This window comes from Neopsephotus bourkii, unplaced genomic scaffold (genome assembly GCF_033783945.1).
Source record: "Neopsephotus bourkii isolate Nb327-2 ecotype Australia unplaced genomic scaffold, CSIRO-AGI_Nbou_v1 NB_1655, whole genome shotgun sequence".
Taxonomy (NCBI): domain Eukaryota; kingdom Metazoa; phylum Chordata; class Aves; order Psittaciformes; family Psittacidae; genus Neopsephotus; species Neopsephotus bourkii.
In genome coordinates, this window is record NW_026902129.1 from 7190803 (window position 1) to 7213103 (window position 22301).

The following is a 22301-nucleotide window of genomic DNA, read 5'->3' on the forward strand; positions in this document are numbered from 1 at the left end:
TGTGCCAGTGCCTCAGCACCCTCACAGGGAAGAACTTCTGCCTAAAAGCTCATCGCAGTCTCCCCTCTGTCAGGTTAAAGCCATTCCCCTTGGCCTGTCCCTACAGACCCTTGTCCCAAGCCCCTCTCCAGCTTTCCTGCAGCCCCTTTAGGCACTGGAGCTGCTCTAAGGTCTCCCCTTCAGGAGCCTTCTCTTCTCCAGGCTGACCCAGCCCAGCTCTCTCAGCCTGGCTCCAGAGCAGAGCTGCTCCAGCTCTCACAGCATCTCCATGGCCTCCTCTGGACTCACTCCAGCAGCTCCACGTCCCTCTTGTGCTGCTGCCCCAGAGCTGGATCAGGGCTGCAGGGGGGGGTGTCCCCAGAGCACAGCAGAGGGGGAGAATGAATCTCTCTCTGGAGTCAGTAAATTTCCCGTGTGAAGTACGCTCCCTAGGGAATGGAGCTCAGTGCAATTCGGTTTCAATTTGAGAGGTTCTCCCAGTGGTTAGGTCAGATAACAAGGCACTTTATGGTGAGATAGTTAATGACATGGTTCTGCAGAAAGAAACTATGTTCTATCAGTCATAAATGAATAGACGTTTTCATAAGAGTTCGGTGTTTCATGTCACTATTCATGCTTAAGCAAGAATGTTATCCTCAGGATTCTTTTAACATCGAAGATGCCCAGACTCTCTAGTTGTCCATACTCCCTTGGTATAAAAGCTCACAAGTTTCAATGCTTCAGACTCTGAATACATGCAGAACTTGGCAAGTAATCTTATGAAAGTTCTGGATTGCCATTTTAATATTTTGTGTCAAGCTCCCATTCCTTGACAAGAAGAAAGTATTTTTAAATTCTTTCAGCACACCCTAAAAATTAGATACTAAATGCATTTCCTTTAAAAAAAAAAGAAGTGAGATTTTAAAAATTAAAGTATGAATTCATAATGTAAAATACATGGGATTTTTTTTATTTCACCCAACTCAGGCCAAGAAGAAGAGAGATGGTAGGGCTTAGAGTTCCAAAGTTCTGCTTCGTTATGTCTCAAGTGATGAGCACATCAGAGTTCAGAGAGGATGCATGACGATGGGAGGGCATTGGGATCTAAAAGAGGAAGGTTATAAATCTAGAAGTTCAAAAGCTTTGTGAGTTCAACAGTAGACTTATACAGAGCTAAGATGTGTGTGCCAGGAGGTCTGAGTCACAGAGACTTTGGTCTTTGGCCATTCTTGATAGCTGTGAATGCTCTCTTTGCTAAACGGGGACATTTAACAAGAATTAAATGATGCCTGCAGGGTTATTGTGTTTATTGAGCAGAACTGAAATAGCCAGCAGCACATAAACATGATTTGTTCACTATTGCTCATAGACACAGCATAACCTGCCCTTCCTGTTTCTCATGAATGAGGAACAGAAAGAATCAAACACTGATGTTCCCAAAGAAGTTCTGTGCAAACAACACTCAAGTGGTCATTCATAGCACAAAATTGTCCCCTTCTCATCACTGGTAACTGAAGGACATATTAAGGAGAGGTGCAAACAGAGAGGCTCTGCAGAGGAAATGAAGATGCCAAACCATCTTCACAGCTTGTCAATGTGATAGCACCATAGTCTCTGGCAGTCTCAGCTTTATAACAGTGAAGTTTATTAACTATAGCAAGTGTGAAAGAAACTCTTATTAATCGAAGACTGCAGTTTGTCTCTTCCAACCCAAACCATTCTATTATTTAAAAAAAATGCTTAAATGCTGCAAAAAAAAAAAAAAAAAAAAAAAAAAAAGCAGTGGACAAGTACTAATATTTGCATAATAAAACCGAGATGTGAACTAGCAGAAGGAAGAAGCCAGAAATAAAATACCTCCTGCTAGCCAGGAATAGGAGTCAGAGGTTAGAACATCACACTATGAGCAAACTGCAAACAAAAATGCATGCCGGATTTCAAGCAGCTCTGACTCAAAGGTGCTTGACTGATAGGAGGCAGTTGCTTGCAGAGGGAGGCACTCCTGAAGGACAAAGGAGTCCAGGAAGGTTGGATATTCTTCAAGAAGGAAATCTTAAAGGCACAGGAGAAAGCCATTTCTATGTGCTGAAAGATGAACTGGGATGGGGGGATGAGTGGCCTGGCTGAACAGAGAGCTTTTGCTGGTACTCAGGGAGAAAAAAGAGAGTCTATGACCTTTGGAAGAAGGGGCAGACAGCTCAAGAGGACTACGAAGACGTTGTGATGCTATGCAGGGAGAAAAGTAGAAGGGCCAAAGCCAAATTAGAACTTAATCTGGCTACTGTGGTAAAAGACAATCAAAAAAGTATAAATACATTAACAACAAAAGGAGGACTAAAGAGAATATCCATCCTTTATTGGATGTGGGGCAGGAAACATAGTGACAAAGGATGAGGAAAAGGCTGAGGTACTCAGTGCCTTCTTTGCCTCAGTCTTTAGTAGTAAGACCAGTTGTTCTCCAGGTACCCACATCCCTGAGCTAGAAGACAGGGATGGGAACCAGAAGGAAGCCCCCATAATCCAAGATTATGTAGCACTACACCACTTAGACATATGTCTATGGGGCCACATGGGATCACTCCAAGGGTACTGTGGGAGCTGGTGGAAGCATTCACCAAGCCACTTTCAATCATTTATCAAGTACTGGCTAACCAGGAAGGTCCCAGTTGACCTGAGGTTATCAAATATGATGCCCATTCACAAGAAGGGCTCAAAAGACCTAATGAAGGGTATGGAACAGATCATCTTGAGTGCCATCACATGGCATATTCAGGGTATCCAAAGAGATCAGGCCCAGTCAGCATGGGTTTATGAAAGGCAGGTCCTGCTTGACTGACCTGATCTCCTATGACCAGATGACTTGTTTACTGGATAGGGGAAAGGCTGTGGATGTTGTTTACTTGGACTTTAGTAAAACCTTTGACACCATTTCCCACAGCATTCTCCTGGAGGAACTGGCTGCTCCCCACCATTTTCCAGGTCATTGGTGAAGATATTGAACGGTGTCAGCCTCAGTGTTGAGTCTGAGAAACAGCTATTTAATTATGCTGCCAGCTAATCATAGTCATAGAAGGAGTCCTTTACCTTTTGGCTATCTGGTATATCCAAATGTCTTCCTATTTTCCCTCTTCCCCTCACTTTCTATCCAGATCCATATGCACACACACACATTCTGCAGAATTAGGAGTTTCTGTTACAAAAATTGACAGTAAAGGAATTTGAAGCAGAATACGTGATTTTTGGCTCTTCTGAATAGCTCCATTTTCACTCACCTTTTCAGGTTTTTCCTCTAGTGTAAGACAAATCCAGACACAGCAGCATTGCAAGCTCATCTGCTGGGTTATCACTGCATAAGACTCAGACCTGAGAAGAAATATACAGGAGGTTTTTCAGGTGAGTGTACTACAGGACACAAAAAGCTTCTGTTCCCTATAGTCTCATGGACATCGTGTAGGCGTCTGAGTGAGCCAACTCCAAGTTCAGGGTGAAAATGATGTGCCGTATTCTTATCTTCCTCCTCTGGCTTCTCCTTCTTTACCCTGTTTTCTGAGTGCTCTGCGCATATTTCTTCAGTACTGTAATACTTCTATTTTAGATTTTTTTTGCCTCCCTGATTTGTCAGATGTTGGAAAACAGCTTTGTTGCCATAGGCTGCTCATCAGTTCAGACGTACAGTCTCTTCTGATTATCAAAATAACTCTGAGAGGGGCTCTAGTTCTTTGTTCTGTTACCATGGCATCAAAGATTTTTTCTGCATCATGCCTAAAGTATCATTCTTAGTGCCTCTCCTCAGTACTGGGAGGTGGTTAAACTATTTGGCATGGTCCTCCTGTGTACTTTAACTGCATGCACTGAATTCTTTTAGTTGTTTGCATCTGATATTTGAGTGAGAAGTGGTAGAGGAAGGAGAACATTCTGTTTTCAAGAATCTATTTGAAATCCACCACGTTTAAAGTTTAAGATCTTTCTTAAAAAAAAAATATGCTTAAACTGATTGTGGTAAACTGGATGACACAACATTGGCAGACTCCTCTTGTATTTTGTTCCTTGAAGTTACATAAAGTAGGAAAGGTTGACTGGAAATCACAGGGATGTGACTACTCGGTGCAGTAGTCACATCCCTGTGTGACTACTGCACGTTGCTGCAGATCCCCTGCACGTCAGCTGTACACGTGACAGATGCACATGGAGCAAGTGCCTTGTGTTCTGGTTGGAAGTGTAGTTAACTGAGAAGGATATACATGGTAAGTCCAATATGTTGGGTTTTGCATGAAGGCACTGGAGATGCTTTGTGCTCATACTGGGCATCTCAGTGGCACATAATACTACTTACTCATTGAAATTTTCCAGGTAGAACTATGGATGCTCAGAAATTTTCCAAGATATAGTTCATCAGTTGGATATTAGGAACAATTCCTTCCCCAGAGGGTGCTCAGGCATTGGAACAGGCTGCCCAGGGCAGGGCTGGAGTCACCATCTCTGCAAGTGTTCACACACCGTGTGGATGTGGCCCTCAGTGCCATGGGTTAGTGGTGGCCTTGGCAGTGCTGGGGAACGGTTGGACTGGATGAGCTTAAAGCGCTTTTCCAACCTTACTGATTCTGTGATTCTGTGTTTATACAGCTAATTTCTTCTCCCAAAGTAGGGTGTCAGCTGCATGCAAATCAGAAGCTATTTGCCAGGAGTCCTTCAGCATAAAGGTCTTTGGTCCTAATCAACAGCATGTCCTTCTAGTATGCCATGCACATCTCACTCTTCTCGTGTCTCTATGGATGCCATTCTAAAATGACACTACCTGCAGACTGGTGATCAGTGCTTAGTTCCTGGTGACACAACATGCTGTCTGTGGGTGATTCACAGCACTTTCAGTTCATGCCAGACAGATTTCACCACCTTCTGAGGCCTGTGAGGAAACCTGCCCCTTTCTTTCACCTAGGACAGCAGAGCTGAAGGCTTCAAACCAAGATGCAAGCTCTGCAGAGCCCTGCAGGGCTCATCCAATATCTTAGCAATGTGTGAAAGGGAGCAGTTGCTGTAGGCCACCTTTTTGTCTGGGTAAAAGGGCTATGTGGGGAGTTCAGAACTTGTCCTCCATAAGCTGTTCATCAGGAAAAGCAGCACTAGGACCTGCTTCCAAAGGAAGGGTTGGTTCTGGTGTCCCAGGTCTGTGCTGCACGCCTCAGAAATTACAGTACAGAAACCATATATATGAAAAGTTATCTCTGTGACTCCCTGCTGGGCCCTGTCTTATGTAAGCACATCCCTCTGGAAAGAAAAGAAGTCACTGGAGCCTTCCTGTGGCTGACTCTTACGAGTCTAGGGGAAGACTATTGGGTGTTGGCTCACAATAGACATTAATTGTGTCTGGTCTGTGGTGGCCATGTAGGTAGGGCTGCAAAGGCCTTCTGTCATATTTAGCCAATAAATAAATAAATAGCTCTGATTTCTCTCTTTCCATCTGCATCTGTATGCTGGCAAGTTCTCCAAGTTTCCCCTGGCTCCCTTCCCTGGCTGCATTCTCCACAGACACATTCAGCCTCTTCATTTCTGCCTCTCCAATGCATGTGCAGGCAACCACAGTTCATATCCACAGCAGCAGTCTCACAGGATGTGTCCACTTACACTTTCTGCCGAGGCTGCTGATGTTTTTCCTCTGCTAAGTCATGCAGAGCACATCTGGCTTTGGTGCAGTGGCTGGCTGCTCCCGAGAGTCGGGCTTTCCTAGCTGGGGCTGCAGGAGGCAGTGCTGGCCTGTACTGTTTGAACGAGGAGCACAGAGATCTTCAACGGGAGCTGTCTGTGTGGCTTGAGCTGTTCCATCTGCTGGAAGAGTTGGCTGCTGAGAACTGGGAAATGCTGCTAGTGCAGAGCTGAGAGCACAAAGTGCCACAGCACATCTGGATTATGTCCCAGCTGTTCCTGAGGTAATGCCTGCTCTTCATCTTGCCCCTTCCCTTCTAAAGAGCCTTTCCAGGAAATGGGCGAAGAGCCACCCAATATCCTAAGACTCTTCTGCTTGCAGCTGTCAGCCTGACGTTGCCTGTATTGCCCTAAATAACACTGTTCCAGAGCAGACTGACACTGCCATTTCCAGATCAGGTTCCAGAACACATCCTTGTGGGACTCTACTGGTGACCTGCTTTTACTGTGAAAATGGACTATTGACTCCTACTTTCATATTTCCTGCCTTTCAACCAGCTATTTACCTCTCCATTATTTATTTCTTGGCAGTGTGGCTTTTAAGAGCTTTTGATGAGTGACATCTCTGAATACCTTCCAGAAATCCATGGTCAGGATTCCAGGGTCTATCTCCCTTAGCCACAAGCCTGTTCACCCATAAACGTTTCGCTAGGAGTGCGAGGCAGTTCTTCCCTTTACAAAAGCCATTTTGACTCATCTGTATGACAGCACTTTCATGCATATGCTCAGTAATTCTAATCTATCTTCAGTTTCCATTGAGTTGCCTGCTATAGACATCAGGCTTATACTATTCTTGGTTTCTTATGACATCCTTATAAACAAATGACATTACAGCTGGCACATCCCTGTCTCCTGCTACCATTGCAGTTTGATGACAGAGGATAGTTTGTAGTTCTCCCTTGAAGTCTTTCAGAATTGCTGGTTATACACCATCTGCTCCTTGGGATTTATTAGTATTAATTCTGCCTGTAAGTTCCATAACCTCTATGTCCCATACCGACTCTTCTAAGACACAAGCCCTGGTGAGTCCCCCCATAAAGAAGAGCTGGCTTGGGAATCTCATCCAGCTCTGCTGTAATGAACAGAGATGTAAAGAATTCATTTCAATTTTCTGTCCTTCTCTCTGTATTTCTTTTAATCTCCCTGGTGCTGCAGACTGCCTGGCAGGCTTCCAGAGCCTGAAGTGTTCAAAATGGGATTTATTATTAGATTATATGCCTTATGCAAGTTGTTCTTCAGACCCTTTTGGCCTGTCTCATGGTGTGGTTTACTTTTCATCTGTCACAAGTTTGGATTTTATTTTCGAGTTTAGGACCAAATTTAGGTTTTCGAAGGAGGCTTCTGAAAAGTTGTCCCCAGCAACAGGCTCTCTTGGCCCTCCTGCTGACCCATGACAGGTTCCTTTTTACCTGTATATGTATTTGCTCTGAGCTCCAGTATGGTATCCTTAAATTCTCCATGTAACCCACAAAGACATAATTATTGTAGCTGCCCCTCCATTTTTAACAAGTTTCTTCATTTTATGTGGTTTCATTGGGTTTTTTCTTTTTTCTTTTTTAAATCAAAGCACAAACTGGTGGATTTTTTCATTTTTTTTTTTTTTCTTGTCTATAAGGGATTTATGTAGGGAAGGAAAGGACAAAAGAAACAGAATGTCACTGTGTGATGCAATGGAAAATGCACACAGCATCTTAGAACTCTGCCTTCTGGAGGGGTAGATGGAACTGTGTTAAACTGCTGCTTCTGGCTGCAGGGATAGTAACCCCAGTGGCATTTGGAAACACCCAGGAGCAGCTTCTTTAAAAATCAGGAACTCCAAGAAATCCTGTGCACAAAAGGGTATTTATTGTGTGAGACTCATGCTGAACATCTGGACTTGCAGTTGATTGGCTGTAGTCCACTTTGTCTTCCTCACCAGGACCTCATCATGGCAACCTTGCTGTCTTCATGTCAAGGCATCTCCAGAGCAGTCACTGACCTTATTATGACCACTTAAAAATGACTACATCATGGTGCCAGCTCAGGAGAATATGTTTCTATTAGCAGATTTATCTTCTTTGGCATGCTGGCACTGACAAGTTACAGCTAAGGATTCTCTTCCTTCTGCTTCCCTACCTCATCTCCCATCTCCCTTGAAGGCAAGGCTGTTCACCAGCATCCCTACTGCATATAGGAGAGGTCTGTGACTGTAAGGGCCATGAATACATCTTCCCCATATCCCTTCCCACCACCACGGGGGTTTGGATGGCCTCAGTGCCAACTTTTATACGTAGCTGTCAGGCTTTGAGAAGATTCAGTGGGTGCCTGTCCCTCATTCCTTCCCACACTACTTTGAAATTCATGCTTCTGTCCTTAGTGTCTGCCTGAACTACATTGTAGGTACGTTTGTGTCTACCTCCCTCTGGTCCTTACCCAGTCTTGACTTCTGGCTTGAGCTGCCCTGTCACTACAGGCCTGTTGCTTGAAGTGTTAGTGAACCTGCTCTGCTCTTCTTGCTCAGGTATTGTGGTATTTGCTGGGTCCCAGCTCTATTTTCCATATGGAGCAGTCGGTCCCTGCTGCTTCCTGATAGTCCTAGTGTCCAAATGGAAAAAAAAAACCAGCCACTGAGAAAAGAAATGAGTGATAAATGGCAGAAGTATGTGGAGATAAATATTCTAGCATCATGAAGTACATACAAAACGTACAGTTTAATGGAGGGCATAAGATACAGTGGGGAGGTCCTTGCCCCTATCCCTGAACTGAAAAGGAAAAATGGCAATGAAAAGATAAAAAGGCTATTTTGGTCAAACTTAAGTGTAGACACTGAATTAGTAGTGCTGTGACTATCATATAAAGCAGTGTTAAAAACCTGTGGTAGTTCTATATGAATGTTGTGGTCACATCTCTGCAGTCATAACATAGAATTGTCTGGGAACCTTGACAGTAGCAGGAAAGGCATGCATCACCTCCGAAATGATGCCACTGCCACATACCTTTCTTTGCAACCTCAGATGGCCACAATGTTTACATACAGCAAAGTACTTCAAACACACTCAAAATCCATGGCAAAACGTGGATGTTGCCATACTGCTTTGCAAGCTTCCTTTGCAGCAGGGGCAGGAATCTGGCTGCATTTCAACAGGTAATGTTTCTTCAATAAGCCCACTGGTGCTTTAAGGGCTTTGGAGCCATGAACTTTGCCCATGAGAAGGGGAAGAACTACGCAGCAGGTGGAACTCTGATGCCAGAATTTCACCAGGGGAGTCTGGAGGGCAGAATGCAGACACTGTGTGCAGCAGTGACCCTGATGTGTCCTTCTGCAGAGCTGTGGAATCCCAGACTGGTTTGAGTTGGAAGGGACCTTAAAGCTCATCCAGTTCCAAACCTCTGCCATGGGCAGGGACACCTTCCAATAGAGCAGGTTGCTCCAAGCCCCGTCCAAAGTGGCCTTGAACACTGCCAAGGATGGAGCATTGTTATTAATGCCTCAGTTTCCTATATTTTCAGCAGACAGTCTCTATGTGACAATCACAATGCGTATTGTCTGTATCTCTCAATGTTATGGATTATTGGAGAGGTTTTTTTGGTGGAAAAGCTGTCCCTTTCAATCTTCTGGATATTTCTGTGGGTTTCTAGAACTGTATTTCCAGTCTGTTTTAATAAGTGACAGTACAATACCTCTACATGTAGATGAAGGCTTTCGTTATCTGAACAGCAACTCTTTTGCCCAGCACTTTGATCTGTCAAGTGAGGAGTGATTCCTGAGGTTGATAATGGTGTAAGAACAGATGTTGTTTCACAAACAGCAGGAGGCCTTTTTCAATGAAAGTCAGATGTTGGAAGACTGACTTCTGAACGTGAACTTAATTTGGAGTGTCTGGAAAGATAAGCAGCTCTGTGAGGACAGTGGAGCCACGCTGCAGCACAGAACTGCTCTGGTACGGTAACCATGGCACTGCAAACTTCTGCAGGGAGGTGTGATCACACCATGGCTCAGCACCGGGGTTCCAGCACCACACAGCGTGTGTTCTGTGGAGCATGGGAATCCTGGTGTGGGCTTCCCACCTGAGGCTTCAGCTCCAGTACTCATCTGGGATGACAAGAGTGTGGCTCTGCCGCCTCCCTAGAGCAGTGCAGGATGTCATATATCCCTGATGACACATCCCTCCTTTCTGCCCTATGCATCTCTCTTACGTAGTGCCCTGAGCCAGGCTCTGGAATGCTGCCAGCGCTCAAAGCCCATGTCAGGGAAAGGCTGCAGCCATCAAGCTGTGTTAGAGCAGCCCTGCAGAGGACTGCTTAGGGGTGTTGGTTGATGAGAAACTGAACATGAGCGGCTTCAGTGTGCGCTTGAGCCCAGAAACCCGCCATGTGCTGGGCTGCATCAAAAGCAGCGTGAGCAGCAGGTCAAGGGAGGTGATCCTGCCCCTCTGCTCTGCTCTCCTGAGACCCCACTTGCAGCACTGTGTGCAGCTCTGGTGTCCTCAGCACAAGAAGGACATGGAGCTGTTGGAGCAAGTCCAGAGGAGGCCGTGAGGATGCTCAGGGGCTGGAGACAGGCTGAGAACATTGGGGCTGTTCAGCCTGGAGAAGAGAAGGCTGCGTGGAGATGTGAGAGCAGCTTCCAGTGTCTGAAGGGGGTACACTGCAAGAGAGACATGGAGGTGCTGGAGCAGGGCCAGAGAAGGGCAATGGAGCTGGTGCAGGGCCTGGAGCACAAGTGTGATGGGGGACGGCTGAGGGACCTGGGGGGTTCAGTCTGGAGAAGAGAAGGCTCAGGGGGGACCTGATGGCTCCCTACAAGTGCCTGACAGGAGGTTGGAGTGAGGTGGGGTCGGTCTCTGCTCCCAAGGAACAAGGGACAGGACAAGAGGAAACGGCCTCAAGCTGCACCAGGGCAGGTTTAGATGGAGCTGAGGAACAATTCCTTCCCCAGAGGGTGCTCAGGCATTGGAACAGGCTGCCCAGGGCAGGGCTGCAGTCACCGTCCCTGCAAGTGTTCACACAGCGTGGAGACGAGGCCTCAGTGCCATGGGTTAGTGGTGGCCTTGGCAGTGCTGGGAACGGTTGGACTGGATGAGCTTAAAGGGCTTTTCCAACGCAGTTGATTCTGTGATCCTATACAGGGATGCTGGAGAGGGACTCTTCCTCCAGGACTATAGTGATAGGACAAGGGGTGATGGGTCCAAACTCAAACAGGGGAGATTTAGATTTAGCTCTTCCCTGTGAGGGTTCTGAGGCGCTGGCACAGGGTGCCCAGAGAAGCTGTGGCTGCTCCATCCCTGGCAGTGTTCAAGGCCAGGTTGGACAGAGCTTGGAGCAAGCTGCTCTAGTGGAAGATGTCCCTGCCCGTGGCAGGGGTTGGAACTGGATGAGCTCAAAGTCCTTTCCAGCGCACACCACGCCATGTCCCTATGACTGCCAGCACACCGCAGCACACCGACACCACTCCCGTGCTGCCGCCGCTGCCTTTCCCGCCCTCCGCAGCCCCACAGCGCGCTCCCGCTTTCCCGCCCGGCTCGGCTCGGCTCGGCTCGGCTCGGCCCGGCCCGGCTCGGCTCGGCTCCGATCTCGCTCCGCCCGCTCGGAGCCCTCCTGCGGCTGCGCGCCTCGCAACGCTCCCCCGGGGGGGCGGGCGGTATTAGAGGGAGGGAGGGGGGAGTGAGCTGTCTGCGCGCATGCGCGGCAGGCAGGAAGCCGGCCCCGTGGGGAGGGGGTTGCGCTGGCATGGCGGAGGCGCGGCCCGGTGCAGGTAAGTGTGGCCGCTGTGCTCGCAGGAGCGGGCAGGATGGCTGCAGAGGGGTGGAGCAGCTCATCGCCCCGCAGCCTGTCGGGCAGACGGCCGCGCCGTGCCGGTCGAGCGAGCGCTGCTGTGTTGTGGGGCTGCGGCACCAACACCACCTGTTGCCGCCGCCCCCTCCCCTTGGCCCGCCGCAGCTTGTGGGTGCTTTTGGTGATCGAAATGGCTGGGCCGGCCTTGGCGGCGAGGGGGAAACTTTGCCTGAGGAGGGACGTGTGAGCTTCGGTGTGTGACGAACGAGCCCGGCGAGGCGGTTGGCGTCTGGAAAAGTTCACTGCGCTGTGCCCACCCGCATCCGCGGAGCCCACACGCAGCCTGACGTGTCCCAGCCCGCGGGCTGCGCGGGGATCGCGGCGGGGCCAGGGGTCTGGGCAGGCAGGAGGTGGCTGCTGAGGCAGGTGCCACCTCACCTGGCCGCAGTGGGCAGGTTAAGCTTTAAGCTGATAGAGGAAGATTCACGTTAGGTACAAGGAAGTTATTCCCCGTGAGGGTGCTGAGGCGCTGGCACAGGGTGCCCAGAGAAGCTGTGGCTGCCCCATCCCTGGCAGTGTTCAAGGCCAGGTTGGACACAGGGTCTTGGAGCAAGCTGCTCCAGTGGAAGGTGTCCCTGCCCATGGCATGGGGTTGGAACTGGATCAGCTTAAGGTCCTTTCCAACCTCAACTAGTCTGGGGTTCTATGATTGAAGCTTAGATGGTCTTTAAGGTCCCTTCCAACCCAGACGAGTCTGTGATGTAGGCAGGGACTCGCGGGTGAAGAGCCGTTTAGGGACCCCCCCCACCTGGACTGTGGTTGAACATCACAAGTGCAAGAAGGATTTTATTTCTTTCATTTGTTCTTTTACCTGCTGGCTTTTATGATGCAGGCACAGGTTAATTTTTGCTTTACCATGTGTGGCTGTTGAGGAGGAGGAGGGAGATCAGCTTTTCAGGATCCTTATTCTAGCCTTGCATTTAATGATTTGTCATGTACTATGGGTATTTAATGATAGAAGAACCATTATGTAACTGTGACTTGAACATGTAAGTAGAAATAACATGGTTCCCCAGAGTTGTTGATGATATTTCATGTTTTCTTGTAGTCTGGGTAGACTTCTCAGGTAATCGGTGTCACTTTGGGATCACCCGATGAGCTAACTCATTTCACCATTTCTGGAGTCATTAGGTTTCTGCCTGGAAGAATCCTTGTCTTTTGTGGCTGGGATGAAGAAAATATGAATCTCTATTTTTGCAGCACCCTGATGTTAATTCAGATAATGTTATGATTAGCCTATATCTTAAATAGCATCCTCTGCCTCTTCTCTCTGCTTGACAGCTGCCTTGTGGGAAGTGGAATGGCCTGGGACATGGTTCAGAGAGTAGAGAGTGATAGTTTCAGTTAAGAGAAGCTGCTGCAGGAAGCTGCTGCAGGCAAATGTCTGCTTGTTTGTCTTCTGTACTGTGAGGCTTCAAGTCAGCTCTGGTCCTGAAATGTTTTATACAGTGTATATGTATTGGAATAAAGGGTCTTAGATAGGTGTACTGAGCTAAAAATAGCTTTGCTGGCCATGATCAGCCTGGATGATACACCATTTCTGCATTTGCTTTACAGTACTTAAGCTAACACATACTGTCATATTGTCCTGGAGCTCATTACTTGTTATTTTAATCCATACTATGTTATGAGGAGCCATCTCACAGGTAAGTTTCAAATTGTGCTTGTACAATATTAAGATGGGAACTGACTTTTCCCCTGCAACTCCATGGGCAGACTGAGCATATGACTGTGAGCTTAAATATGAAAGGTATTTCTGTTCTCAGGGTAGATCTGGGGAGCAGTTGGGGTTGAGGAGTGACAGTTTTGGGTCATGGCAGATGTGCAGCCCATCTGGGATATTTTGCCAGTGGTGACTGATCGTTGAGAATTGGGTAATGAGTATAAGAGACAAAGGGGAAGAATATAAGAAACAAGGCAATGCTAAACTGATTATTCACATTGCGACATCTTTCTAGTTTCTAGCCCTATGCACCTAGAAGGGACAGGTGGCGTTTGTATTTAATCATAGAATCCCAGACTGGTTTGGGTTGGAAAGGACCTTAAGATCATCCCCATGGGCAGAGATGCCTCACAGTAGACCATGTTGCCCAAGGCTCTGTCCAGCTGGGCCTTGAACACTGCCAGGGATGGAGCATTCACAACTTCCTTGGGCACCCTGTGCCAGCACCTCGCCACCCTCACAGGGAAGAACTTCTTCCTTATATCTAACCTGAACTTTGAACCCATCACCCCTTATCCTATTGCTATAGTCTCTGATGAAGAGTCCTTCTCTGGTGTCCTTGTAGGCCCCCCTCAGGTAATAGCCATTAATGAGAATGAGTATTTTCTTTTGTCTCATCAGTTTCCTTAAGTGCTGCTGAATGTAGTTTTGGGGTTTGCCTGCATGATGACAGCTGAGTCATTAGACATGGTATAATGTGCCTAAACTGAAGATACCAGGGAGTTGCTATGAAGCATTGAGTACCCCACTGTAAGGGTGAACAGCAAAGTGAAAACTTGTAATACATTCGTTTTCCGTATGCAAAATCTGTTCTGTAGCAGATGCTTCTCTTAGGATGATGAAACTACTTATAGCAAAGTTGTAGTTTTTTCCTTACTTGTATGTTTCTCTTGTATCATCTTGAAATGGGTTAGCTAAAACTTCATGTTCTCTTCAAAATCTGGATGTGCTGAATTTGGACAGCATAAAAACCCAAAAGCATAGCACTGTGCACCAGTATACCCAGGAGGTAACTAGCTGGGAAGCAGCTCTGCAGACAGGGAGCTTAGGGTTCTTGGTGGACTATAATCAGACCTCCCTGTTCACTCTCACTCATAAGGAAGCTGTAGACAGCAGTCAGGTCACCCCTTAGTCTTATCCATCCTGAACAACGCTAGTATTCTTAGTTGTTCCTCCAAAGTCATGTCTTCTAGCCCTTTCACCATCTTTTTAAACCCTTTTGGGACACACTAATATTTTTATGTCTTTTCATTGTGGAGCCCAAAACTGCACACAGTACTCAACTATGTTTGTTTGATTTTATGGCTGTCTCACTAAGAAATTGTCAATTAAGAAATAAGTGCTTGTCCAATAATCAGTGTTGGTTTATTTAATTCCAATTTTTCTTTCTGTCTAGGAGATAGAGCTGAATTCATGTAAGAATATGGAAGTACTACCTCTGACACCTAAGGGGCTACCAAGTGGACTGTTGTACCTGTTATCATAAGTTAGGGTTGGAAGGGACCTTAAGATCATCCAGTTCCAACCCCCTGGCAGGGACACCTTCCACTAGACCAGGTTGTCCCACGCCCTGTCCAGCCTGGCACTGAACGCTGCCAGGGATGGAGCATTTACCACTTCTCTGGGCAATCTGCAACAGTGCCTCAGTACCCTCACAGTGAAGAACTTCTTCCTTATATCCAACCTGAACTTCCCTGTTTCAGTTTGAACCCATCACCCCTTGTCCTGTCACTGCAGTCCCTGATGAAGAGTCCCTCTCCAGCATCCTTGTAGCCCCCTTCAGACACTGGAAGCTGCTCTGAGGTCTCCACACAGCTTCTCTTTTCCAGGCTAAACAGCCTCAGTGTTCTTAGCCTTTCTCCATATAGGAGGTACTCCAGCCCTTGAGCATACTCGTGGCCTCTTCTTGATTTACTCCAACAGCTCCATGTCCTTCTTAAATTGACAGTATCAGCACTACACACAGTGCTGCAAGTGGGGTCTCATGAGAGCAGAGTAGAGGGGCAGGATCACCTCCTTCGGCCTGGCTGGACTTCTTCAATATAATGTTTTTTGTCTTTCTTAGTTATAAACTTTATACAGTCTCGGCCTAATTAAAGTACATTGTTTAAAGGCTCTTCAAAATCTGGATTACAATTCAGCTTGCTGAAACTGTGCTAAGAAATGTCACTTAAACATAATGTCTGTTAGTGGCACCTTCAAATGGCATTATTGATGTCTTCATAAAAAAAGAGTACCTAAGTTAAGTCTGGCTTTACTAGTCCATAAAATAAGCTGGTTTTGAAGTAGAGCTTGTAGTGATCAAAAAGAGATGTATACTTACTAATTTGCTTTGTCTTTATAAAAGTGGCCTTATCAAATGATTTTTCTGAAGGACACTTCACACAGACTACCTAACCTTGCCAAGGCATTTTGTCTCTCTCCGTAGTTAATGCTCAGGGGGTGTATTGTGCAGTGTTGTGGCAGAACAGATTTAAAACCATATAAGTTTCATACGTTTAGTTTTAATTCACATTTGAGCTCTTAAGGATATTAAAATCTGCAATGAAGAAGTTGTTTCTAAAGGTACTGAGATTTTCTTTGTTTATTTTATAGACAGGCTGGGATCTTGCTTTGGAGCTTCTCTTTTTCTTGGGGTTTTTGTGCATGTACATGTAAACATGTCAGAGGAAATTTGAGCCAGTGTTAGCTACTGATTATTACACTTGTATGTGTATTTTGCAGTTACTTGTCTTGGCAGACAGAAGTAAGTCTTAGTAAAATTTACCACTTTGGAATTTTATTCATAATGTAAAAGCTGACAGTAAGAACAGGAATCCTATTCATGGGTGATATAAAAAGTCCTAATGAATTATTCATATTTTCGAGGTGCTTTTAAATAGCTGAATCCCGATTTCCCATCTGTTTCTTCAAACTTAAGAGATTACTTGGAAAGTGCTGACAAAAGTATCTTTTCCACAGCTATATTCCAAGTCCTGGTTATGCTTCTTGGAGGCCACGTGCAGAAGTTAATTTGTATTTTAGAAGCCCAGCATTTTAAAGCCATGTCCAGTGTGTTTTTATGTCGGTATCAGATAGTGTTACTGATCTACAAAACAGACTTCCTCAAGCTTATTTACTGCATTCATTTGAAAGCCCTTTGCAGCAATTTGTTTGTAATTCATGCATACATTTTTACATACCACATTTCATAACCAAAGAAATGATGGTCTTTAATAACAGAATGTACTTCTCAGAGGCAAGCTGTGTGATATTTGCAAAACGTGTTTTTATGGAACGTTAATAAGCCAGTTGGTTTCCCTTGTATCTATCTTTAAATTTTAAATTAAAAATTAAATTTTAAACTTTAAATTTTTAGGGTATCTGAAAGAATTCTTAAACCAGCAAATGAAATGGATTGCTTCTATTTTAGTTGGTATGTAATTACAGGATGGCAACCTATCTTCAAATCAAAATATGTGAAACTGTGTTAAGTAATCTATACTGAATGACTGTTGCTTACATTATAGTGTTCTTCGTTAGTGATAGGAAAGAAACTAGCGAAACAGTGGAAAAACTGAAAGTGTAGCTGTAGGAAGTAAAAAGGACAACTTTATTTTTTGAGTTCTTTACACAGAATACATGTGCTAACACGAGAAAAATAGACTGCTTCCAGGGAAGCTGCTTGCAGTCCAGGTTTTCAGATGTATAAGCCTAGTGTTTTGTATGTACTAGGGTCTACACTCCTTATGATAGAATAGTTGAGCTGGAAAGGACCTGCAGTGATTAAGTCCAACTGCCTGACAGAAAGTTAAAGTGTATTATTAAGGGCATTGTCCAGATGCTTCTTAGACACTGACAGGCGTGGGGCTTTGACCACCCTCCTGGTAAAGGAATGTTTCCTTCTGTCAAGTTTGAACCTCTCCTGATGGATGCAGCTTTGAGCCATCCCCATGCACCCTGTCACTGGACACCAGGGAGAAGAGCTCAGCACCTCCCTCTCCATTTCCCTTCTCTTTAAGGTTGATTCTTAACTCAGTCCCAAGCAGTTCTGAAAGGCCTCTGTCTGGTGTTCTCATTCTGCTGTCTCAAAATCAGGTTAGTGTTACAGCTTAAAAAAATGCAAACACACACTTTGCGTTTGCTCTTTATATCTAGTGTGATAATATAGAATAGCATATAGCATAAAATGTACCAGTATGCTGTTACATTAATAACACATACTATAATATTATTATCTATTAATATATTAAATAAAAATAGTTATGTATATTGCCTTTGCAAAGACAAAACCCCAGAATGATTTCAACTGAGTCTCTCTTTAAGAAGTATGAATTAGGTTATGTGGTTAAGAGCATGCTTAAATGTAATTTAAAGTTCCTGACTTTTAGAAAACGTAAAGCTTCACTTCCACAAAATTGTATGTTATGTTTTTTTCTTTGGCCAGCAAATCTCTCATAGTAGTTATGACTGTTCCTAAAGGTTTAAAATAACTCTTTCATTTGAAAGTAAGTGAAATTCACTGAGAAAAAATATCTTAATGTTTTGGAATGTCCTGGTTTGTTCTTCCATTCAAAATGTTAATTTCCACGTTATTGAAAAGGTAAAATAATAGGTAGAGAGTGCCTATTATTTTAATGCCGCTTCAAATGTTTTCCCAGATCATTTTTTTTATACTCTTATATTAACTGTGTGTCATTCTGTGAAGATGGCAAGAGAAGGTAATGTCCAGAAAGCACTGTATGGTTTGACTCTAGTTTTTGGAAACTTGTTTGCAGTTGTTCTGTCAAGTGTGGGATTGATTTATCTTCTGGGCCTTTGCATGTACGGTAGTTTTGCTGCGAAGAAATCATAGAATCACGGGCCGGTTTGGCTTGGAAGGGACCTTAAGGCTCATCCAGTTCCATCCCCTTGCCAGAGGCAGGGACACCTCACGCTAGACCAGGTTTCTCCAAGCCCATGTCCAACTTGGCCTTGAGCACTGCCAGGGATGGGGCAGCCGCAGCTTCTTTGGGCACCCTGTGCCAGCGCCTCAGCACCCTCACAGGGAAGAACTTCCTAGTGTCTAATCTCAGCCTCCCCTCTGTCAGCTTAAAGCCATTCCCCCTTGTCCTGTCACTACAGGCCCTGGCAGTATTTCACATTTAATAGTCTTATACACATCTTTATTTTTTCACTTTTTAGGTGCTTTGAATTTCAATCCTGATGCTGCTAATTCCATTCCAGGAGAAAGGCAACCTACAGATGTAAACTGGGCCAACAAAGATAGAAAAGATTCCAACAGTAATCTGAATAGAAGTCATTTACCATTTCCTAGTCTGTCTTCTGAAAGAGGTACGGAGTATGAAAGCTCTTCCACAAAGCATCATGGCATTTGTAGTCCAGAAAGTCAGTATGGGAATCCTGAAGACTTTCACCGGTATTTTGGTAATAGTAAAAGTTTGAAGAACCGCAACTTGCAAAGCCAGAGATGGCACAGATCAAGAAATGACAGCACATGTACTAGAAGTAAGATAAAGCCAAGTATTGCTGATGCTGCTGCAGGTCCGGGAGTTTCAGATGCTGCGGTGGTACCGGGGAGAAGAGCACCTGCTAGAGGATACAATGACTTTGTCTCCTCAGAGAGTGACAGGGAAGTACCGAGTGCTGATAGCAGGGGAGCAAAGCCAAAGAAAACACACCTGATGCATGTATCTGGAAGAGGTTTCAGGGAGAAGGCGAAGCAAGTACATGACCGGGAAAAGAGAGTAAGCTCTAAACAGAAAGTAGAGCTGTTTGAAAATGTTCCATCTTTGGATTTGACTCAGTCTGACTCTTCAGAATCATCTGTTGGAAAAGCTTTCTGTGATGCCCCTGTTGGTGGTGTGGATGAGCAGAAAGGCTACAATTACTCAAACAAAAGATACCCCCGGAAACCTGTGTGGAATAAACCCCCTGCAGAAAAAGAGTGTCAGAAAAGACATGATTCTCACCGTAGTAAAACTACAAAAGTAAGTAAGAAGTCGTCTCTTGCATATACTCCAAAAGATAAAAATGAAAGGAAGAAAGAACTGTCTGTTCACAGAAATGATGAAACCTTGACGAGTGATATCAGGCATCAGTTGTCTGATTCTGTCAGATGTAATGGAAGAAAGTTCCTTCTAAAGGGGGATCAAGCACCTGCACTTCATTTCAGCTGGACCCAGTACTGGAAAAAGCAAAGTGATGTACCAAAAAACAAAGAAACTCATACAGGTAAACTTTCTAGACTGTCCTGTACTTCTGTATTAAAGATACGATCATGAATAATTTGAACTGCCTTCACATTTGACTAACTAAAGAGGCTTATTTCACATTAGGTCAGTATCTGAAGGTAGAATTGCATGTAAATGTGTGGTTTCTGAGTGGTGAGATGTTCTGTTATGTTTACTAGGGAAGAACAGATTTTGTTTAAAGGTGGTTTTGTTTGGTTTTTGGTTTGTTTCACTGCCAAACTGCAGTTGGTGGAGTGGTCAGGCACCATGTTAAAACATATACGCTGGGGGAGCCAGGGAGTCAAATTCTGAGCATAGTAAAGAAGGGGACTTGAGAGGGACAATCCTGAAATTGATTTTTGCAGAATGGTTTTCTCATGTTTTGTGTAAAAGTAGGAAAATGACAGATAGAAGAAATGTATTCTCCTCCTAACTGGATTATTCTTTGTTCCTTTTTTGCAACATATAAAAAGATAGTAAGAGAAAGTTTCTGGAAACTGGCCTATTTTTTTTCTTTTTTTTTTTTTTTTTTTTTGTCCTTTTCCAGTTGAACCACCCAAAAATCTCAACCTTATCTGTGCTGCCCAGAATGGTAGAGACAGGTAGACTAGTTCCTATCTTAACTGTGGTACGGAATCTTCTGAAGGTTGTGCTTCTCAGCGTCTCTTCGCTTTCAGAGCTGAGAAAGTAGTAGCATAATCAGGAAGTGTAATGTTGCTTCAGGTAGTAACTTTGTTCCCTTAGGAGAAAGAAGCTCAAGGGTCATGATTCTCTTTGAGCCTTTCTAATGCAAATACAGTAACTTTTGTGCTCCTGGGTTCTACTTGAATCATGAAAATATCTCAGTCTTTCTCCCATCATTATTATGACATGGAAAAGGTGGAATGCAATAAGCAGGAAGAGAAGTAGCAATCTTTTGCAGGGCACTGAAGGAACTTCCTCTAAAATGGCACTCTGTCTTTGTATGCTTTAGTTGGGAGCTATTTTGGAAACGTGGCTGCCACTGTTTTCAGGGGACTGAGTCTGAGTCCTTGTGGGACAGCTGTTCTTTCTGAGTACAGAAAAGATAGCTTTAATCTTCTGGAGAAAAGGAGTCTGGTTTAGGTAGGGATGCTTTCTTTGCTGCTCTGGTGGGCTTGCTTTCAGTCATGTGTGTTATGAACATGTTTTGAATTGATAATAATTTTTCTTTTGTTATTTCCATATTTTTTTGTCTTTCATTATGAGTTCTACCTTCCTTTGTATTGGCACTGTGTAAAAATGGTACATTCTTACCCTTCACACTTAAGATCTTTAAAATTCTGCAGACTTAGATCAAATAACATTTAAAAGGTGTATTTGGTTGCCTTACCTTGATGGGAGAGTCAACTTCAATTCTGCCAGACTCTACGGTGCCTCTGTTACCGTTGCACATGTAACTTTGTTGCCAGACTGTTTTGTCTTTCATGTGTGGAGTGCTTGCTTTATTTTCAGAGTACTTTTTCATGTTCTTTCATGGGCTCAAAGGCCCTGTACTTTGATTATTCTTTCCCAGTAATTCCACTTCTAAAGCAGTCAGTTTATGAGGGGCTTATTTTTGTAATCCAAGTACTTCACTGTTAATATTTGTTGTGTGATCACTCAGGAATACTGAAGGATGGGAATTTAATTTTGGCCGAACTTTCTGTAGTTAAGAGCTTTAAGCTTTTGAGTTTAAACTTTAGGCGAAGATAAATTTCCCATAAAAAGTGATGAGTAAAATCCCAAACTTCTGCCAAGCTTAAAACCATTAACAAATTTGGAAGATTGGAATGATTGTTATTCCTTAACAGGGATTACTCTTGCCACTTTTGTGGGAATCTCATACTTGCTTTTCCTGCTGTGAAACTTAGAAAAATGCTTATCAGGTTTCAGACCAGAATCTTCAAGGAGTAAACTAGTATCTTGCTTATAGCCATACAGGAAAAAGAAGTCGTGTTATAGTTTAAATGAAATATTGAATTTCACTTGTATTTTGTTTCATGTACAAGTGTGTGCTTTATTTGCAGGGTCACTGATTGAACAGCTGACCACAGAGAAGTACGAGTGCATGGTATGCTGCGAGGTGGTCCGAATAGTAGCCCCAGTGTGGAGCTGCCAGAACTGCTACCATGTATTCCACCTGAACTGCATTAAGAAGTGGGCACGATCACCAGCTTCACAAGCTGAAGGTTGGTATTCTCTTGCACACACTTCTTCTCTCAAATATATATAATAGCAAAATTTGTGTTTCTTATGTTGGAAAACTGCTTGTAAATACTGTCTGAGGTAACCAGTAAGCTGTAAACAAAGCAAATTTTAATTACTTGGTTCTTCTTCCGTGGTTCTTTAGATACTCTGTATTATCTTCCTAACTGTCTTGATTCTTTCTAGTGTTATAGCTAAAACTAATTTTCAGGTTTAGAAGCGTATGTAAAAGATCACTCAATGAAACCAGTGCATCAAGATGCAAAGCTTTGTGGCTGTGTTTTTATATGCCAAGAAGTGTCTCATCTTTGCTCATCTATGCTTGGCTGAGCAGTCAAACAGAAGCAGTACTCCAGGCATCAGTTGTCTGCTTTTACTCTTAGTTCTGTTCTCAAATAAAGCACTCCTGAAATCTGTCACTGATGCCATGCAGTGAAATGAAATTCAGAGAAGACAGAAAGCTTCTGCCTTTGTCACTAGCTTAAAACTGTTTCAGATTCTTCGTATTAACCACTTTTTGAATATCTGATACCCCTACATTCTGCCCTGTGAATGCTTTTGGTGTAAGTTAAAGCTGAATTGCAGTCTCCCCGCTGTGTTCAGTTGTGTGATGTGGACGCACTGAAGACTGTAATGTTCATCTTGAAGTAGAGTTAATTTTTTTCTGG

General features: G+C 44.3%; 2 protein-coding genes across 4 annotated transcripts in view; one reads left to right on the plus strand and one right to left on the minus strand.

Moving 5' to 3' along the window:
• The window catches only part of HUS1 (HUS1 checkpoint clamp component), a 51644-nt gene extending 40051 nt beyond the window's left edge, over positions 1 to 11593 (minus strand). The window contains exon 1 of the transcript XR_009728715.1: positions 11589 to 11593. The gene's annotated coding sequence lies outside the window, so the exon portion shown is untranslated. The remainder of the gene's footprint in view (positions 1 to 11588) is intronic.
• The window catches only part of NFX1 (nuclear transcription factor, X-box binding 1), a 51171-nt gene continuing 40184 nt past the window's right edge, over positions 11315 to 22301 (plus strand). For all 3 annotated transcript variants that reach the window (XM_061374987.1, XM_061374988.1, XM_061374989.1), the window contains exons 1-3: positions 11315 to 11413; positions 18380 to 19429; positions 21456 to 21617. In XM_061374987.1, the coding sequence (XP_061230971.1) occupies positions 11389 to 11413; positions 18380 to 19429; positions 21456 to 21617 (1237 nt within the window). In that variant the 5' untranslated portion in view covers positions 11315 to 11388. The remainder of the gene's footprint in view (positions 11414 to 18379; positions 19430 to 21455; positions 21618 to 22301) is intronic.